The sequence below is a fragment of the Vipera berus genome (assembly GCF_964194415.1).
Source record: "Vipera berus genome assembly, chromosome: 3".
Classification (NCBI taxonomy): Eukaryota; Metazoa; Chordata; class Lepidosauria; order Squamata; family Viperidae; genus Vipera; species Vipera berus.
The window spans coordinates 160,056,330-160,076,179 of NC_138204.1; the positions used below are offsets into that span (position 1 = coordinate 160,056,330).

The 19,850-nt window shown below is 36.8% G+C and overlaps 1 protein-coding gene across 1 annotated transcript in view; it reads left to right on the plus strand.

The window, feature by feature from the left end:
• Positions 1–14,123, plus strand: part of RTTN (rotatin) — a 104,355-nt gene extending 90,232 nt beyond the window's left edge. Inside the window, exons 45-49 of the mRNA XM_081324423.1 lie at positions 2,801–3,003; positions 6,529–6,796; positions 8,245–8,348; positions 11,121–11,190; positions 13,704–14,123. Coding sequence (XP_081180549.1) covers positions 2,801–3,003; positions 6,529–6,796; positions 8,245–8,348; positions 11,121–11,190; positions 13,704–13,786 — 728 coding nt within the window. The 3' untranslated portion in view covers positions 13,787–14,123. The remainder of the gene's footprint in view (positions 1–2,800; positions 3,004–6,528; positions 6,797–8,244; positions 8,349–11,120; positions 11,191–13,703) is intronic.
• The last annotated feature ends 5,727 nt before the right edge of the window (positions 14,124–19,850 follow it).

A 19,850-nucleotide genomic window follows, 5' to 3' on the forward strand; every position in this document is an offset into this window, starting at 1 on the left:
ATGTGGCAGGTGACCATTAAAGTCGAAAGAAAGAAAGAAAAGAAAGAAAGGAACGTAATTAGAGTTAGTCGTTCTTCAAAACTCACTATTTCAGGTCCTTGTGTTACACAAATGATAGTTCTGTCCCCCTCCCCCATTTTATTATAGCTCATCCTGTTTAGCAACTGATTCATGCAGCGACCATTTGCAGTTATGATGATGATGATGATGGAAAATTTAGGGTTAGGTTTAGGGGCAGGTCTGTCAAGCAAAGGAAAGCTGAAGGAAGATTGTAGCACGATTGCAGTTTCACTTTGCTTAACAACCAAGTTGTCAGTTCCAATTGTGGTCACTAAAGGAGGACTCTGTATTCCAACAGAAATGGGAACACTCATGCCTCACTACCTCTGTAAGCAGTTGACTGTAGATGTTCACATGTGAGAGAGAAAGAGTTACTATTCACTTTTTCTTCCATGCATTTATTCTTTCCCTCTTAGCAAATATATTCCTTTTCTATTAAGGTTGGCATAAAGTACCACAAAGAATTATTTACTGTTCGCATGTTAAAATTTCTTAATATTTACATGGCTACAATTGTTGAGAGATGCAGGCACTTGATGACAGCATCTGACTGCACTAACATTTCATTTGAAAGAAAATAATTTTCCTTAGTTAATTATGGTACAGGTTGTTTTTTTAATAAATCGGGGGCTAAGGTGGGTGGATAGTTCATGAATCTTCTGTAGCTACAGAATGTGAATAATCTTAGTTCAACTATTCACAGTAATTCGTAATAGAAATTACATGTTAGCAGTGTTCGGTGTAGGAAATTTTGCAAGTTCTTTTGTGGAAGTATATCGACAAAAAAATGTAATAGACGAGAGTACAAAATTTAATCCAAAGCATGATGAAATATAATGGAAAGCAAATGAGTTTGTATTTAAAAATAGCTTTGGAACTCTTTATGAATACCTTCATTCCTCTGCATAGAAAAACTGAAAAGGTTAATGTGTGCATCATTATAGACATAGTGTTAATTTCCTCAATTTCATAAAAGTTGAATTCAGTTTAAATTATATTCTATTTTAAATTATATATCTGTATGACAATCTAAATAATTTCTGCATGTCCAAGGTTGTACATGTCCATGGAATGTTTTTGTTTTTGTTTTCAGGCAACAGCATTGCACTATTTGTCACAACACAAGTTACTCTCTTTAAACTGAGACTATATTCAAAAGTGGCTTTTACTGTGGTGTAATATATTCCAACAAAAAGCTCCATCAGTTCCATTACACACATCAAATCCTTGGAAATGCTTCTAGTAGATTTTTGGGTTATAGCCATGGCTAAAATCTGTGCCTGCAAACCAAATGTATTCCTCCCTCAAACTAAATTAAGTTCCTTGTAGCTACCAGCAAATACCTATCCTGTATAAAAAATACACCAGTGAGAAGTCATTAATAGTAGAGAAGCTTTCATATTTTCTATCACTTGACTCAGAATTTGAACCTGAATGATTTCACTTGAAAGAGCAGGCAAGCATTATAACCCCTAAATTCTTCTCTAGCTTGGATCTTTTAAACTGATCACTAAAAAAAAGTCAACTCCCATGCATCTTTAAGTCTCCAAATATCCACTACTTAACATTTCTGGTAACATCCAGAAATGTGTTAAAGTATGAAAATGCTGGTTTAAAAGAAGTAGGAACTTATGCCAGATATTCTGATTTCTTGTCATTCCAAAACTGATGTCAGAGATTATTACACGTCTTACTGCATGGCTTAATATATGCCATATTCTTCAAAATATTACACATTACTTTAAAACGCATCATAATAGGCTTCTAATGTCTGGATTTCCATCATTAGATGATGTAAAATTATTCATATTATGTTTTGGCATTGTTTTATGAAGATGAATGATCAAGCCCTTGGTGGATGTGTCTTCATAGATCATGTTATGCCAGTGAGTTCTATCACTTTATGTTTTAAAGAAGAAAGCGCTTATTTCTACACATCTTTTAATCATCATGAATCATTCCCCTTAATAGTACATTTAGATGATAAATACCAACATGACTATAGATAGAATAGGGCTAGATGAAAGAGCTAGAGATGAGAGCGGGTGAGAAAACAAAAGGAATATCCTGCTTGGAAAAATGCAAATGATGGAATCTAAAATGAGGGAACCGATGATTTATAACTGTAGATTTTTCTCAATTGATTACTTTTAAAACAAACAAAAAAATAGTGCAGGTTGAGAGAAATGAATACACATGAAAGGGATTGAACTATGCATAAACAATTTATTTCCTGTAAACATGGATATGAGAAAGAAATGGATTTCATATGAGAAAAAGCTTGAAACAAGATTCCTTTGTTTAATCAACATTGTACTCCTGTAACGGTTGATAAAACAAAGTATGTTCTGTGATATTGAATGGTTTATATTAGTTTTGTTGAGTTCTTAGATGCTTTCTTAAGCTTGGTTGTTTGCTTGCAGACATTTCATTACACACTATATAAAAAAAATGTGAGTGTGCACTGATGATATCACCTAGTTGAAACATCTTGAAACATATGCAGGCTCACAGAGCATCAAGAATTCCATAGTTTAATCCTGAGGAAAAAATACTTTTTTTATATGGGTTTTTTGAAGGTTTTTTTAAAATCATAATTTTAAGGTGGAATGAAGGTTTTTGAAAACTGTAATTTTAACATGGAATGAGATTGTTTACCTGCAAGCAGGCCACTTAATATAAAAGTTCTCTCCCCCCCCGCCCCTCATATTTACCTGTAATAATATTTTGATTTTTAAAGGCTGTGCTTCTCTTTGTGTGGCAAGTAGCAGCTTCTGCCCTTTCCAGACAACCCAAAGAACTGTAGCTGGGAACTCACTTATGCATAACATTATGAAGTTAGCAACCCAAACTCTGTCTGAGAATGGCATCATTCAGCAGATGACTTTTAATCTTCTGGCAAATCTGGTTATATCTCCAGACTGTAAAGGTCTCCTTCAGAAGGTAAGCATTCAATGTTCTGAATATACTGATAAAATTCAGGAAGTGGTTTTGGTTTTGTTCAGTCTCAGGGAAGATGTTAAGATAATCTGAGTCAAACAGAAAATTGTGAATGGAAGACAGGCTTATAATAAAGAATTATAGTGCAAGCAAACACAAAGCCCGTGGAACACAATTATGTGTGTGTGTACATGCATTCATATGTAAGTATATGTAGATATTGCATCTATGGATTCTTCATGAATCATCTTTCTTACCTTTGAATACTCAATTTTCTCAATTGTAGAGATTATTACTGCAATGTTTGTTCACTTGTAGTTCCTGATTAAAGATATAAATATAAGTATGCATTATTATGTATAGTTTTTCATCACTGATTTCTGTGAAAGAAGCTTGCAGATATTATCACATCCAAATACATGTTTTTATCAGCCAAGATTACTGGCCGATAAAAGAGTAACAGAAAAACTGTCTTGTCTGTTCTGTTTTTTAGTTAATATTTCTGCTTCTTAGCTCAGCAAAACTTTCATTCCTGCATGTTTAATGTAAGCATCTTGGCATTGTTTGTACATGACTTACGCTTTAGGGATAAATTATATGCATTGTCAGTATAATTTGTCATATGTCAGAAGCGCCTTTTGCGGGGGAAATATTTCCTCTGTTCTTTGCTTCTTTTCTTCATGACAGGGTGGTTATCCTGAAATGAAATTGTGGACTAAAGCTCTCCCCAGAAATGATTGGTTGTGTTGAGGCAGCAATTCTTCCTTGAATGGCAAAGTCACTTCCTACATATGTCAGAAACTTTCCCAAAGGCCTTTGTCAATAAGACAGTGTCTGTTCCCAGCTTGCCACTTTATTTTTAAAGCTCCCAGTGCAAGGCATGAGCTCTGCTCTTTTTGTAAAAACCCAAACCAGAGATTTCTGTATGGGTATAAATAATATCGTGCCATAGATAATTCTCTTCCCCAGTTTATGATTATGATTATAATTATGATTATGACATCAGGAAGGAAAGAGCATGGGGGAACCAACAAGATAGTGGTTGTTAATGTTTTGTTGTTATAGCTGCTAACTCTGATGGAAGTGGGCTGGCCATGGAAAGAGATGACACCATCAAGCCCCAGAGCCGTGTGTCTTCTCCTCAGATTGGGCACACCAACTGGGGAAGGCAGATCCTCACTCTTTGTTTTTTCTCACCACCTTTTTCCATTTGGATAGAAACATTGTCTAAAAAGTTAAAGCTACCCTGATGAAAAGGAATGGGGACAATTGCACTAGCTTTTGAGTGTGTGGGATTGATTGAGATGTTACATTTATATTTTGCAATATAGAATACCGCAAAACACTGCGAGTGCGTTTGTGTGTGTGTGTGTGTGTGTGTGTGTGTGTCTGAGAGACAGAAAGAGAGCCTGGCACTATGTATTTAAAAATCAAGTTAACAGATGTATGAGCAATGTAAGTAGTAAAGCAGTAAATCATTACATGACAAGGTGTTTTTTTTAAAGGAAAAATCATCTAAGTGCTTTAAATTGAAAAGATGCAGTGCTGGGAGAATTAAAAGGTTCTTTGCTAGTCTTGAAAGGAGCAATGTAAGAGCTTCCTGTAAGAGGCGACAACCATTGCTAGAAATAATGAATTAGATTTAGAATTCCATAATAATGCAGACTATTAATATTTTCATCACTAACTCAGAAATGACTGAATTATTCCCTACCAGTGCTTTTATTTTGGATAATTCCTTCCTTCCTTCCTTCCTTCCTTCCTTCCTTCCTTCCTTCCTTCCTTCCTTCCTTCCTTCCTTCCTTCCTTCCTTCCTTCCTTCCTCTACCTTACCCTACCCTACCCTACCCTACCTGCAGTTAGAAAGTGAACTTTGCACAACCACTCTCATAACTGCTTTATATTTGGTCTGTAACCTTGGGTAATAAAATTATGTGGAAACCTATTTCATTTCATTTATATCCATCTAGCATTTGGAATAGCTGATAGATGGAACAAATATTTGGGTTGCTTTTTTATTTTCTAGCAGAAAAAGTTGTTGATCAAATGGCTTGTGTGCAAGAAATCCCTTGGTTCAGCTTTTGGCAGCTCCAAGTAGAAAGAGCTAGGACATATTGAAAGGCCAGAGAATTGCTTGTAGTTTGATGGAGCAGTTGCCTGTCTGCATAGCTTTTCCTGACAGCAGCTTAAGATACATGTTTATATCTGAAGGAAGTTTCCTTTTGGAGGCTTTTAAATTAATTAAGGGATGTTTAATTTCACATGTCTGACAGGCTCAGAACACATCTATTCCTGAAGATAGCTGGCCTTAAATATCTACAGGAAGCATCTGGCAATGTAGAACTTCTACATTTATGTGTATCGTTAAGTTTTTTCTGTAGTAGGAATAGGCAACAATTTTATGCACAGTTGCAGAAACTATAACGGGGTTTGTTTGCAGCACGAGTATATGTGATGGCTTTTATATATCCCAATGCTCTTGCCTGTGGTCAGCTTTTCCTAGCCAAAAAAATCTTCCAGAAATGTACTTCCTTTTCCTAAAGACTTTGTGCAAGCTCTTCAAAGGTCTTGTAGCACACCGGAGTTTCCATGCTGTCTCTCCCCTTACGGAAAGTATTTCTTAAACTTAAATGTTTCTCTGACAAATTGTTATATTGTGCATAGGAAAAAAAATACTGTATTTTACAGGGAAAAAAATCTTAAATTGTTTTTACATCCTGTGTATGATTCTTTGACACCTGACTTTTTTTTTTGTTTTCACATAGGTATTAGTTATTATTAAAATAAAAGTGACAGAATGTGCTTTGTATACAACTTTATAAATAATCCATCTGATTCTAGTTATATTTCCAGATTACTATAAAGTGATTGAAGACAGAGTTTATAAATGGCATCGTTTAAATTGCTTGGAAAAAGTGATCTATTTTCAAGTATTGTTAAAATATTCTTAGTTATAAAAGGACTAAGGCCTTTTTGTGTAGGCCAGGATTTTCAGTTGAAGTTCTGACTAGTGTGAGACAGAAATGAGGACTTAGTTCTCCTCAGATGTTCCTGAACTACAGTTCCCAATATCCGTTGCCACCAACTAGCCAGGTTGTTGGATGTTCCAGTTTAGCAACACCTAGAACACCGGAAGTTCCTCATCTCCAACATTGGGAACAAAACATGTTACAAGTCAGAAGGATAACTCAGAATAAAGGGAACTAATCTATTCAAATGTAACAAAATTTCTAGTTGAATGTCTTATTCAATATTGAGGGGTCCTTGGTGTTCTCCGAGTTTGGTTGTTTTCTTGCAGACATTTCATTACCCAAACTGATGTTGAACTCTAATTTGGGTAATGAAACTTCTGCAAGAAAACAACCAAGCTCAGAGAGTACCAAGGACCCCTTATTTCAATCCTGAGCTACAAATATTCGCCTTTATTGGTTATTCAGTATTTCCAGAGGTGAGAATTGACATGTTTTGTTAATGGATTGTGAAAAATAATTTCTTAATAACCATGCATTTTCTCCTGTCCTACTTTAGAATAATTTTCTACAGAATTTTTTGTCACTATCATTGCCAAAAGGAGGAAATAAAAGCCTCAGCATGCTGGCTATTGCTTGGATAAAATTCTTACTGAATTTATCATTTGGAGAAGATGGACAGCAAATGATTGTTAAATTGAATGGTGGCTTGGATCAACTTGTAGAGATGGCCAAATATAAACACAGAAGCAATCCATACATGATCCTTCTGATTCTGCACAATATCTGCTTTAGTCCAGCCAACAAACCCAAGATACTGGCAAATGGTAAATACCTATTATCTGGCTTTAAGCCATTCTTCCCAACTAAAGGCTTTTTAGACATACAGTATGAGATGACAACTATCCAAATTATTGGGTTGAGAAAAGGTGGAGCTAGAGCTTACTATATAATTTCAGGCTTAGAACTACAATGCTACAGTAGAAAACCCCACATATACTTATAAACACTTGTTCATAATTCAGATAAGATCCAGTTTTAGGATCAGGGAATCCTAGATTTTCTTTGCCCAACTATTCTGGTAGACCAGACATGTCAAACAGAAGGCCCGGGGGCCGGATCCAGCCTGCAAAGTGGTTTCATGTGGCTCACAAAGCCATCCTGGAATCAGTGAGGGAACGGCCCCCACTGCCTTGGCCCTGGCCCAGAGACCCTCCTCCTGCCAGAGACCCTCAGATCTGTCCCACTCCTGCCCAGGCCCCCATAGGCACCGTTGATGCGAACGATGTAGAGCTGGCCACGCCCACCCAGTAGGCCATACACACTCTAGCCACACCCACCCAGTAGGCCACGCCCACCCTGGCCACGCCCACCCGGCCCCCTGAGGGCAACCACAATGCTGATGCGGTCCTCAATGAAATTGAGTTTGACATCCCTGTGGTAGACTATTACACAAGATTTTTAGCAAGGTGTCCTCTTCATCACTGAACATATGTTGAAGGTGAGAAGGAGGAAAGAAAGACCTATAAATAAAGACAGCGGATAGGAAAATGTAAAGTGCTGGCCAAGAAAGGAAAGATTTTATTATCCAGTTACAAAATCTTTTTTAAAGATAGCTATACTGAAGGACAGTCTAATTGATGTTCTGAACAAAATAATAGTGCGATAGAAGGTAATTTTTGGAGGCACAATCACAAAGCTTGCATGAAAGCAGAATTATAGGATTTTTTTTAATAGTGAGAACAGATAATACTTATCAGTGTCTGAATATATAATAAATGTAATAGTAAATGTAGAATATGTGCAATATAGAATATTTATAGTATAATTAGCACGAAAAGGTAGCCAGTAATTTAAGTCTTGAAAGCGTGGCATTATTTCTTACATTTAAGCTTATTCTTTACAACTTTTAATAGGGATCTGCAGCAGCCTAGATATAAAGGGGGAAAGGTGATCCATGGAATACCTCTGGCCATCTTTTTAAACAAGCTGGAAAAGCTGCCAACTGATGCTGCATACACACACCCCTGTGTGTTCCATATCACCTTTTCTCCTTCCCGTCAGGATCACTGTGAACTGTCTTTTTTTAATACCACTACAACAGAAGAAGCTATTGTATAGAAGTTACTTGAAATGAAATTTGTTGTGACTTATATAAATGTAATATATATCACAGGAAGTGGGAAATTACTCACAAGAATGCATTGGAGAAATTGGAACTGTGGTATAATAGCCTTTAGATAGATACATGTGCGGTCTTTTGTCTTCCTCCTAGATAAAGCTGTTGCATTGCTATCTGCCTGTCTGGAAGGTAATAGCCCTGCAGCTCAGAGAATAGGAGCATCTGCAATTTGGGCTTTGCTTCACAATTATCAGAAGGTTAGTATTTTAAAGGCTTGCGGATTCTATTTCTGATGTGTGCATACAGAAGTACTGCAATTTTCAATTAGGCACTAATCTCTTAGTTCGCATGTGTATAATAATACATACACAAATACATGAGTCTCTGTACATATATAAGCACACTTCCACCTAGCCTACATTTTCATAACATGATCAGTAGTAAAGCTGATTGCCATTGAATATAATTGTGAAATCCTTGACAAAATCAAAGAATGTAAGAGTTGGAATGGTCCAGTGGCATCTGTAGCAAACTGCAGGGTTGAAATGATGACACACATGTGATGATGATATGACAGAAATACCCTGTTATGTGTGTACTCACACCCCAACATCCGAAACAAGTGCATAAATTGCAGCATACATCATATGCATATGATAACAGAATAACAGTGTTGGAAAGGACCTTAGAGGTCTTCTAGTCCAACCCCCTGCCCAGTCAGGAAACCCTATACCATTTCAGATAAATGGTTGTTCAATCTCTTCTTAAAAACTTCCAGGGTCGAAGCGCTCACAACTTCTGGAGGCAGGTTGTTCCACTGATTAATTGTTCTATCAGGAAATTTCTCCTTAGTTCTAGGTTGCTTCTCTCTTTGGTTAGTTTCGATCCATTGCTTCTTGTTCTGCCTTCAGGTGCTTTGGAGAATAGCTTGACTCCCTCTTCTTTGTGGCAACCCCTGAGATATTGGAACACTGCTGTCTTGTCACCCCTGGTCCTTCCTTTCATTAAACGAGACATATCCAATTCCAACAACCGTTCTTCATATGTTTTAGCCTCCAGTCACCTAATCATCTTTGTTGGTCTTCTCTGTACTCGTCCTAGAGTTTGAACATCTTTTTTATATTGTGGCAATCAAAACTGGATGCAGTATTCCAAGTGTGGCCTTACCAAGGTGCTATAAAGTGGTATTAACATGTTATGTGATCTTGAGTCTCTCTCTCAGTTAATGCAGCCTAGGACTGTGTTGGCATTTTTGGCAACTGCAGCACACTGCTAGCTCTTATTTAAGTGATTGTCCATTAGGACTCCAAGATCCCTCTCAGAATTACTATTATTGAGCCAGGTACCCCCCTTATACTATACCTGTACATTTGGTTTTTCTTGCCTAAGTGTAGAACCTTACTTTTTTACCATTGAATTTCATTTTGTTAGATAGGGCCCAGTGTTCAAGTCTATCAAGATCCTTCTGTATTTTAAGCTTATCTTCTGGAGTGTTGGCGATTCCTGCCAGCTTGGTGTCATCTGAAAATTCCGCTTAATACATCAGGAATTGATGATGTCATGTATCTGCTATTAGCCCTTTCTCACCTCTTGACTAATCTAAGACAGTGCTGCAGTCAGTCAAGAACATACTATTTAAAATCTTTGAAAATTATTTTGGTTCTTCAGTATAAGTAAACTGAATTTAAAAAAAAAGAAAATTAGTCTCTTTCTCTCTCTCTTTGTATTTATATTTGCTGGGTTCAAATGTTTATTATAAAAAGGTCACAGAAATTGATTTTTTTTATGTAATCCATGAAAGCACATCATCTTTCCCTGAATGTAGATCTGGCCAATAAGCTGCTCTTTTCTTCCAAGAATTTCAAGTCTTTTTTCCCCCAACCCCCCTTGGTCTGTTTTCCATTCATTCTCTCTTAAGGAATTTCTAACTCTGCTGTCTCTTCTTCAGCAATTTCTTCCAAAAAAAAAGAAGACTGCCAATATTCTGTTACACACCACACCTCAAAAAGAAAAAAAAACACCCAAGCGTCACAGTCTTCTCTGGCATTCAAGATGGAAAAAGCACAGGTCACTAGTCCCTTAAAATTACTTATTGCATAACAATAAGATTATGGCTGTGGGTTCGAGATAATTAAAGCTCCATCAAGGCTTTAATAGGTGATAAGAGGTCTAGCCTATTCTGCAGCTTTGCTATTGTATTTCTCACACTTTCTACAACCATTTCTCATTACTGAATGTCAAAGTCCAGGCTCGACTTTGTCTGGTTTACACTAGAGCAGTGCTTCTCAACCTTGACAGCTTGAAGATGTGTGGACTTCAATTCCCAGAATTCCGCAGCCAGCAATGCTGGCTGCGGTATTCTGGGAGTTGAAGTTCACACATCTTCAGGTGGCCAAGGTTAAAAAAACACTGCATCAGAGTATGATAGCAATCTCCTTCCGTATTCATTTTTCTTATTCCTACATTCCTGTTCTGAATATGAAACTCTTACCATTGTTATGAATGTAAATGATCATTAGAATGAGTCTGATTAAACCATATATTTTTCTTTTCCATCTCATAAAAACGCTTTTCCTTTGCGCTAAGTTTCTGCATTATACTTTCATTCAGCAAATTAAAATGGGTATAACACAGCATAAGACTATCTTTAAAACACAGTGTTTGTTACTATATATAAAAAAATAGCCTATGCTTGTTCTGGAATTTTAGGCTGATTATAATGCAGGCTCATATTCAATAGGGAACATTCTGTTATGCTGAGCATTGCAAACAGCTATCTTTGAAAAAAAAGCTTATTTTTATTGTGTTATTTCACAGAAACTGTTTTTTTTCCTCCTGCTCTACCCCCCCCCCCACCAATCAAACAATTCACAGAAGTACCTTCATGTTTTGCATTCTTAAGTTTTTCTGAATGTCATAGCTTCATGGCCTGCTGCCAAGGAAGGAGTAAAACGAAGAAATGATTTGAAAAGCATCAACGCAGGGGGAATTAACAAACATTGAATTCTTCTTCTTTTTTTGTGCTACAGGCAAAAGTGACTTTGAAGAATCCATCAATAAAAAGAAGGGTGGATGAAGCTTTTATGTCAGGAAAGAAATGTATGTTATTAACAAGTTTGGTTTCCATCTTAAATAAATAGCATTCGATATGCGAATATGTGTTTAATTTTTAACTTTGCCCAAGAATACAACACTGCAAATTCATGGGGGGGAGGGGGTCAGATAGGCAGGGAGATATTCTCAAAGGAAAAGGCAACTTTCTAAAAAGTTTTATGAGTTCTGGATATTACTTTTTAAAAGTCTATTTGCTTGGATAGAGGGATAGAGAGAAATACATATGATTTGGAAATTACGTTTTGGGGAAAATGGCACTAGAATGTCCTACAGGCAAGATGTTAGTGGGATGGGAATAAGCAAGGAAGTCCAATCATTAGGCCCAAGGTTTTAGCTATAAATTTCGCAATTCTTCTAAGTTAGTAATAAAATGAAAATTGTAGGTGGAATGCACTTATTAGCGATAGGCATCATGATTATCCAGCTGCACTTATTATTCAAGTACAATAACAACAAAAAATGGTTGCTTCCTGGCTCTTGCCAGTGGGTAAGGATCCTATCTGGCAGACAATAAAAATAAAGGAAATTGCCAGGCTAATATCAGCACAGCTGGAAAGTAATTTTGGATAATTCACTAGATAAAGAGCCAATTAAGCTTTCCCCCCAAGTTTTTCATGAAAAAAAATGTTAAATTGTACTTGAGGAGCTGAATATTACAGATGTTTTCATAGTTTAATGAGATTTTTCTTTACAATATATTGACTAAACATTTAGAGAAATATAGTCTATAATTAAAAAAACAAAACAAAAAAATAGGTGTCTCATGAGCACATTGTATTTTATATTGAGAGAAATCTGTAATGTTTCCCATGGATATTCTTGAACATTATGATTTGGTTGGTGTATATGCTTTAGAAGTATTTCATCTTCTGAGACACTCTTGATTTATTTTCACATCTCTTTCTTGATTCAGTCATAAAACATTTCAGTAAAAGAAAAAAAATAAGATATCAAGATAATTATTTCACAAGCCAGCTTGTATAGCCTTCTCTAGAGAACCAATTGTGGATTATCTTGATTTACATCCAAGCTAGTTACAAAGTGAAACAACTATATAGTGAAGCAAAAGAATAACTGATATAATTAGCACAAGCAGTACTCTTATTAAATCATAATGAGATGTACAGAAGCTTGTGCACACAAACTCAATTTAATGCCTGTGCAAGGAAGAAAATAGAATTTCCATGCATAGAGAAGCTTAATTCTAGGAATAGGATAATTGCCAATTTTTTTTAAAAAAAATGTAAGAATTAAGCATGTGTTAAATCCTTTCTATAAAAAATAAACACTTTTTAAAAATGTTAATTTGTGCCCTGTTTCATATACTAAATGTATAATATAATAGAAATCCGTAGTGAGTTAAGAGTTTAATTTTTATTTTTATTTTAATTCCATTTATATCCCGCCCTTCTCCGAAGACTCAGGGAGTTGGCAAACTATGAACAAGTAATGGGATGTTCAGTTGCTGGGATAGCCAAAAGTACTTCTGTTCTAGAACAAATAAATTTCAAACACGAACCATTCTATGTACAACAAAATCTGCATGTTTAGAAACAATATGCTCTAAATCAGAGGCATCCAATCTTGGCAACTTTAAAAACTTGTGGGCTTCAAGTCCCAGAATTCCCCAGCCAGCTCTGGGAATTGAAGTCCACAGGTCTTAAAGTTGCCAAACCTGGACACCCCTGTTCTAAATGATAGAAGGAAATATCAAATGAGACATTGTTTGGTTAAAGACCAGTGTGTTCCTCACCCATTCAAATAGATTTGTAAGGCTCTATGTACTATGTAGGGACGTGGTGGCTCAGTGGGTTAGGATGCTGAGCTTGTCAATCAGAAGGTCGGCAGTTTGGCAGGTCGAATCCCGAGTGCCGCGTAACAGAGTGAGCGCCTGTTACTCGTCCCAGCTTCTGCTAACCTAGCAGTTCGAAAGCACGTAAAAATGCAAGTAGAAAAATAGGGACCACTACGGTGGGAAGGTAACAGCGTTCTGTGCGCCTTTGACGTCTAGTCATGCCGGCCACATGACCACGGAGACGTCCTCGGACAAGCGCTGGCTCTTCAGCTTTGAAACGGAGATGAGCACCAGCCCCTAGAGTTGGAAACGACTAGCACGCATGTGCGGGGGAACCTTTACCTGTACCATTTATGTACTATGTAATATAACATTGTCTAAATATATTGAATAATCAAGAAAGGCCTGCAGAATGGTGTGGTGCCTCGGTTTGAAGTTTAGCATAACCAGATAGGACTAGGGAAAACCAATGTTAGAAACTCTGGAGAGGCATTGCTAGTCAGTGTAGGCATTCCTAGATCTGGTTCAAACTCAGCTGCCTGATTTTGATGAAAAAAATGTATTTTAATTTAATATGACTAAATAATGGAATATCAGAACGGTAACTATTCACAACAATGTGACAGTGTAAGAGGCTTGGCTCTTATTTCTATTTTCAATTGAGACATCTGTTATTTTAAAAGTTAATGTATTTCCCTTTTAGGTCTTCAACAGCCACAAGAAAGTCGAGAGGAAACGTATCACATAAAGTGCCTGGAAACGCTTGTACAGCTTCTCAGCAGTTAACAGACACCATGTTAACAAAGGACACATCAGTTGGACTGACTTCTCCAAAAAGCATGAGAACTAAAATGGCATATTAAACATTAAATCCCTTGTATTGGATTATCTACCCAGAAAAGGGAAATTTGCACAGTTTTTGACTTAATAGTGGAATAGGTCAATCTGAAGAACGTTCAGTAAATGTTTCCGTGGAAATTCTGTTCTAGCATTATGATATTACAGATAGATGTAAGAATGTAATGAAGTAGCTAATTTTAATTATGTAAATTGTAATTATGTGAATATATATTTTTTTGCAGTGTTTGAGCTTGTATTAATAAATATGTTTTAATAATGTGAATGTGGAAAGAAGTGTTGTCTCTTTAGGGCAATGACCCAGTTTTGAGATATAAGAATGGGTGCGGGAGATCTATGGAGACATCAGCAATAGTCAAATGTTTCTAGAGGAATTTGAGGATGAACAAATTATGGCAGGAAAAAAGTCTGAGATGTAAAATATATTAATGCATGTTTAGCCTGTTACATAGGTTGCTTTAAAAAAAAAAGTTAAAAAACCAGCAAGATAGTTTGACCATGCTGATCCTTCATTTTTTACTGCTTTCTTCTCCTGGAAGATGGGAAGTTCTCTTCATCCAACCACGTTTTGTCTTCCAACGTCACACCATTGAATGCCTTGCATTACATCAATAATATTTTAAAATTATTATTTTTATCCTTATTTTCTAACACAATAAGCATCACTTCCAAAATCTGTATGTCTTTTAACTTCATTAAGATAGAATTTAGATCATTTTCAAATACTTCATTTGTTTTACCATTTTTTTCAAAGAATAACAGATACAAAGGTACTTCACTGAAAAGAAAGGCTAAAAGAAAAACCATTTTCTAAATGCTTAATTTCTTGCTTGCTGCCTTGATTGATAGTGATTTGACTGCTACATCTAATAATTTCTACTTAATCATAGTCCCACAATCAAACAATCAAACTGCTAAGCTTGTAAGCCGCCCTGAGTCTTCGGAGAAGGGCGGGATATAAATGGAATTAAAATAAATAAATAAAAAAAATAAACACTGAAGTGAAAGTTCAAAATAAGGTATAGTTGTTTTAAGAAACAGTTTTATAAGAAAATATAGGTAAGACCACAAATGTTGGTGATGTTTATTTGGGACTGTGTAGAAATTGGTGCCTGAGATGTAAATTTTTGCTACAATAGAGTACCAGAGAATTTATGTCATACTACTTATTTTAAATAAGAGTTTGTTTTCTTTATTTCTTAATACAATCAAATATCTTTTTACAGGAAGTTTAGAACATGTTTAGTACCTCCTACTAATTCACCAATTAATGTTTACCAGTCCCAGTTGATTATGTGAATAGATTCCTTTGGAAGATAATGCGTCCTTGATAACAGTTGTACATGTAGTATGAACCATCTTCTAAATTTCAGGTTACCCTTGTTGGATATTTTAATGGAATGAAAATCATTTTTAAAATATAAATGAGAGAAAACGACCTACCGGTAACAGTAACATGGCATTTTCTATAATAATTACTGCTGAAAAAAAATGGCAAGCGTAACCACTGTGTTTGAGAGATCTATAATTCTGTGGGCTGTGGAGGAAATTTCTTGTATAGTGGAAATAGCAAGTAACATCTGTGGGTTGTGTGCTGAAAACCATAGATTTAAAGATAATTTGTCAGTTGCAATTACAACAAAGCAAAGGGCAATATATCAGCTGCAAAACATTACCCAGAGGCATCAGACAACACGTCATAGGTCAGCCAAATTACTATATTTTTCCCCATACAAGAATTAAACAGATATACCAGCATTTAGGTCAGAAATGCATTGGTAGCAGAGCAGTGGCAAGACTACCACCACTCCACCTGTGGGAGGTGGAGTTGAAAAAGTTAGGATGGTAAGCAAAAAGGCTCACTTGGAGTATTTAGCACACATCGCTTGGATGCAAAAGGGACAGGCTTTGGGCATGCTTCATTCTCACCTTCTAATTGAGCCCCTAAATTCTGTTAAGTGAGGGATTTGTTTGTGAGTTTTGCCCCATTTTATGACCTTTCTTGCCGAGGTTGTTAAGTGAATCACTGCAGTTGATAAGTTAGTTACCCAATTGTTAAGTGAATCTGGATTCCTCGTGGTCTTTGCTTGTCCGAAGGTCATAAAAGGTGATCAGAAGACCCTGGAACACAGCAACAGTCGTCAATGTGAACCAGTTGCCAAGCATCTGAATTTTGATCACAGGATCATGGGGATGCTTCAACAGTCGTAACTGAAAAATGGTCATATGGTCCATGCCATTGTAACTTTGGATGGTCATTAAACGAACTGTTGTAAGTCGAGACTACCTGTCTACTATTGTGAATCATCTTGGATTCGCCTATTTGATGAAGGACTATACTCAAATTCAAAATAAACTTTTCAGATCAATTTAATGCCCAATTTATTTATTACAATTCAAAAATCCCCTTGTTAATGTTCAAATTAGAACCTTGGCCCAGTCTTTCCTTTTGAAATCCCATTTTGATGCTTAGCTATTTGGATTATGTTAACAGAGATTAACTGAAGTCTGACACACATAATAATGAGACTACATGAACTCAACAGCGCTCTGCAAGGAACGGGGTCAAAAATTTAACATTTCTCTTTCAATATTATTAATTATATTTAAAGTTTACATGTATGTTTTCTTTAATTAGTATGGGTTTTTAACTCAATTATGACAGCATAAATTTATTAGAGTCTCTTATATGGATGCTTATGTCTTATAAATAATGATTTGCCACTTTGAATTGTAAAGCAATGGATTTTATCAGAAACTTTGTCCAGCAATGCTGGAGCAATGCTGGAGCAGATCTTATCATATCATATGCATCAAGATATCATCTAGATTATCCCACTATTTGGAAATAATTTGTCTTTGAAAAATAGAAATTGGTTAGTTTTTTTTACTTTGCAATTTTTGTTCTGATCCTCAAATACAGGTAGTAAATCTAAGTATGGAGAAAACTTTTGTTTACCAATGGTGTATTTAGCATATTTGACATGTGGATGGCTCTACTTACTGCTTTGCGCACAAGGCACAGAAATATCACTGGTTCCATCTCCATCACTACACCGCCAATTGCCAAACAACTGATTTCTGGCAGCAATGACCCAAACCACAGCTACCACTCCCTCTTCAGATAACCTCCTGGTGGTCTTTGGCAGCACCCCCTTTTTGCTTGCCTCTGGAGCAATCTGATCTCACCACCTTTCTTTTGGTATATTACCGTTGTTCAGTTATCCATCACTAAGCTCACCAAAATCTCTTCTCTGAAGCTGTAACTTTTATATTGCATTCCCATCAAATGTGAAAAAAACATTTTCTTTGGTTTAAACCTTGTCAACAGTTCAAGAATATTTACAAGTTACACTTTAAAAAAAATACCTCAAGATGGTTGTGGCAATGTAATCAAATCCCTACCTTCTCCCTACAGACAGAGCTTCAACCACATTGCTGCGGCTGCCGTTTCAATTTCTTTTCTTGCTACAGATACCACGAAAACCTATTTACCAGTGCCCTACATGCTTCTTGTTTATTAGAACCTTTGGTGTAACTTCAAATATGTTTCCAAGAATCTCTTTAGAGATGTTCAAAAAAGTCACCACAATGGTGCAATCAAGCCAAGCAGAACCTTGATTACAAAGATGTCTTCATCACCATTTTGATTTTTTTAACCATAGCCTGCTAACGCCTCCATATTTTTTTCAATATGGTCAAGATTATATTGCTTTCATTACATTTTTGTATGCTAATTGCTGCTTTCGCATATTCTGGAAAAGATAATTCGTGTATTGAAGTATCTTTAACTTTGTGAAGAAGAATCAAGCTCATATAGCAATGCCCTTGCAAATGAAGCCCTCCTTGATGTTACCTGGTAAATATGAAGAGTCATGAAATCCCCATCATCCTAGCATGCCAAATGGAAAAAAAAAGTCATTTGGATGGAAAAACAATACACCAAAAAGGATGAGGCAATTATTGATAAAAACTTTGTTTGACAAAGCAAGCTAAATTAATGTTTTCTGGAAAAAAAATTGCAGCAAAACTGATGTATTGAGCTGTGTCTTTTGTAGGAACGGGTTGAATATTTTTCATTTAAGACAAAGTTGTGGTTTTCATCAAATAGCAATTTTATTGCTTGCTGTCCTGAAAGTCTGTAAAATATGAGGTCAGTCCCATAGGCTTTCCTCCTCCCCAGAATTTCTGCAGTTTCCAGTCAGGGGTCTTTGCCAGTTTCAGTCAAGACTTTGCAGAAAGAAATTAAAATCCAGAATAGCTATCTGATTAAGAAGGATGAAATATCAATAATAAGGTTAGTCAGATGAAATCTGCAGTTCCAAATGCTGAAATGTTACAGTCATATCCTTGGGCTGCTCCTGCCTCCAGCTCATCCTGTCCTGAGTTTAAATCAAAATAGCTATCTACCTCTGATGGCAGTATAGTGCCAGGTGTAATTTATCTTGGCACACTGCTTTGCAGCCCTTAGATAATACATCTGATATGGGAAAGCACATTGTGCTGCTGTCCTGAGTAGATCCTTTCATGTGGCATTTTACTGAATAACTTTAAATTAAATATGATGGAATTTCTGTTCAATATATCATCCTTGGAACTTTACAATAGGAACAATGAAATGCTTATCTTGTTTCCCAGTATCTCCATTTCACAGCTAGGTGATACAGCCCGAGAAATTATGTTTCAACCAATGTCATTTCTTATAATACTGTTAGGATTGTCTTCTAACTTTATGGGCTATACTTGCTATGTAATATAAAGCTTTTGTCTGTTGGATTAAAAGGGAAGTATTTGTTTGTTTATGTGATTGACATAGCCATCCATCACCCCAGCAACTGGGTAGCTTACAAGGATTAAAAACACAGAGAAAAACCAACAATGTATAACCCCAGTGTACAACGATAAAGAATAACCCTACTCATATTGACAGTATTGTATGAATCAAGAAAGTTCATATTGATTACAGGAGGGCTCATCTAGCCACTTGGCCCAATGAAAGAGTATCAAGGATTATCTAGATTTCCAGGGAAATGCTGTTTCACGTGCAGCTGCTATTGCTGAAAAGGCATAACCCTGGGGTTCAACAAAATGACCTTGTTTAATAGCAGAGAAGGGACGCGGTGGCTCAGTGGGTTAGGACACTGAGCTTGTCGATCAGAAGGCTGGCAGTTTGGTGGGTCAAATCCCGAGTGCCGCGTAGCAGAATGAGCGCCTGTTACTCGTCCCAGCTTCTGCCAACCTAGCAGTTCGAAAGCATGTAAAAATGCAAGTAGAAAAATAGGGACCACTACGGTGGGAAGGTAACAGCATTCTGTGCGCCTTTGGTGTCTAGTCATGCCGGCCACATGACCACAGAGATGTCCTCGGACAAACGCTGGCTCTTCAGCTTTGAAACGGAGATGAGCACTGGCCCCTAGAGTTGGAAACGACTAGCATGCATGTGTGGGGGAACCTTTACCTTTACCTTTTTATTAGCAGAGACCTGATGAATGGCCTGTCTGCTAGATCTGGTTGCCTGAGCAAAAACTATTGGGGAATGCTGACCTAACCATGAACTTTCCTATCTTCAAGTTTGGGGATGTATTAGTAATTCTAAAAAGGAATGGGAGATATAAAACTCCATCCATAACTCTAGGGGCCCACCTATCCAGCTCTACTTCCTGCCACTTGTGGTGAGCTGTCCCTGCAGTGAATTGGCTGTGTGGAAATGTCCTGTGTTGACTTGGCAGTGAGTTGGCAGAGGCGACAAGCTGACAGCGCTGACTGCTGACTGCTCCGAGTTTTCCTAGAGCAGGGGTCTGCAAACTTGACCCTTTTATGACTTGTGGACTTCAAGTCCCAGAATTCCTCAGCCAGGGTGCCTGGCTGAGGAATTCTGGGACTTGAAGTCCACAAGTCATAAAAGGGCTAAGTTTGAAGACCCCTGTCCTAGAGCCACACCCCACAACAGCCAATATTCTAACAATTTAACATTCATCTGACTCTACAATTC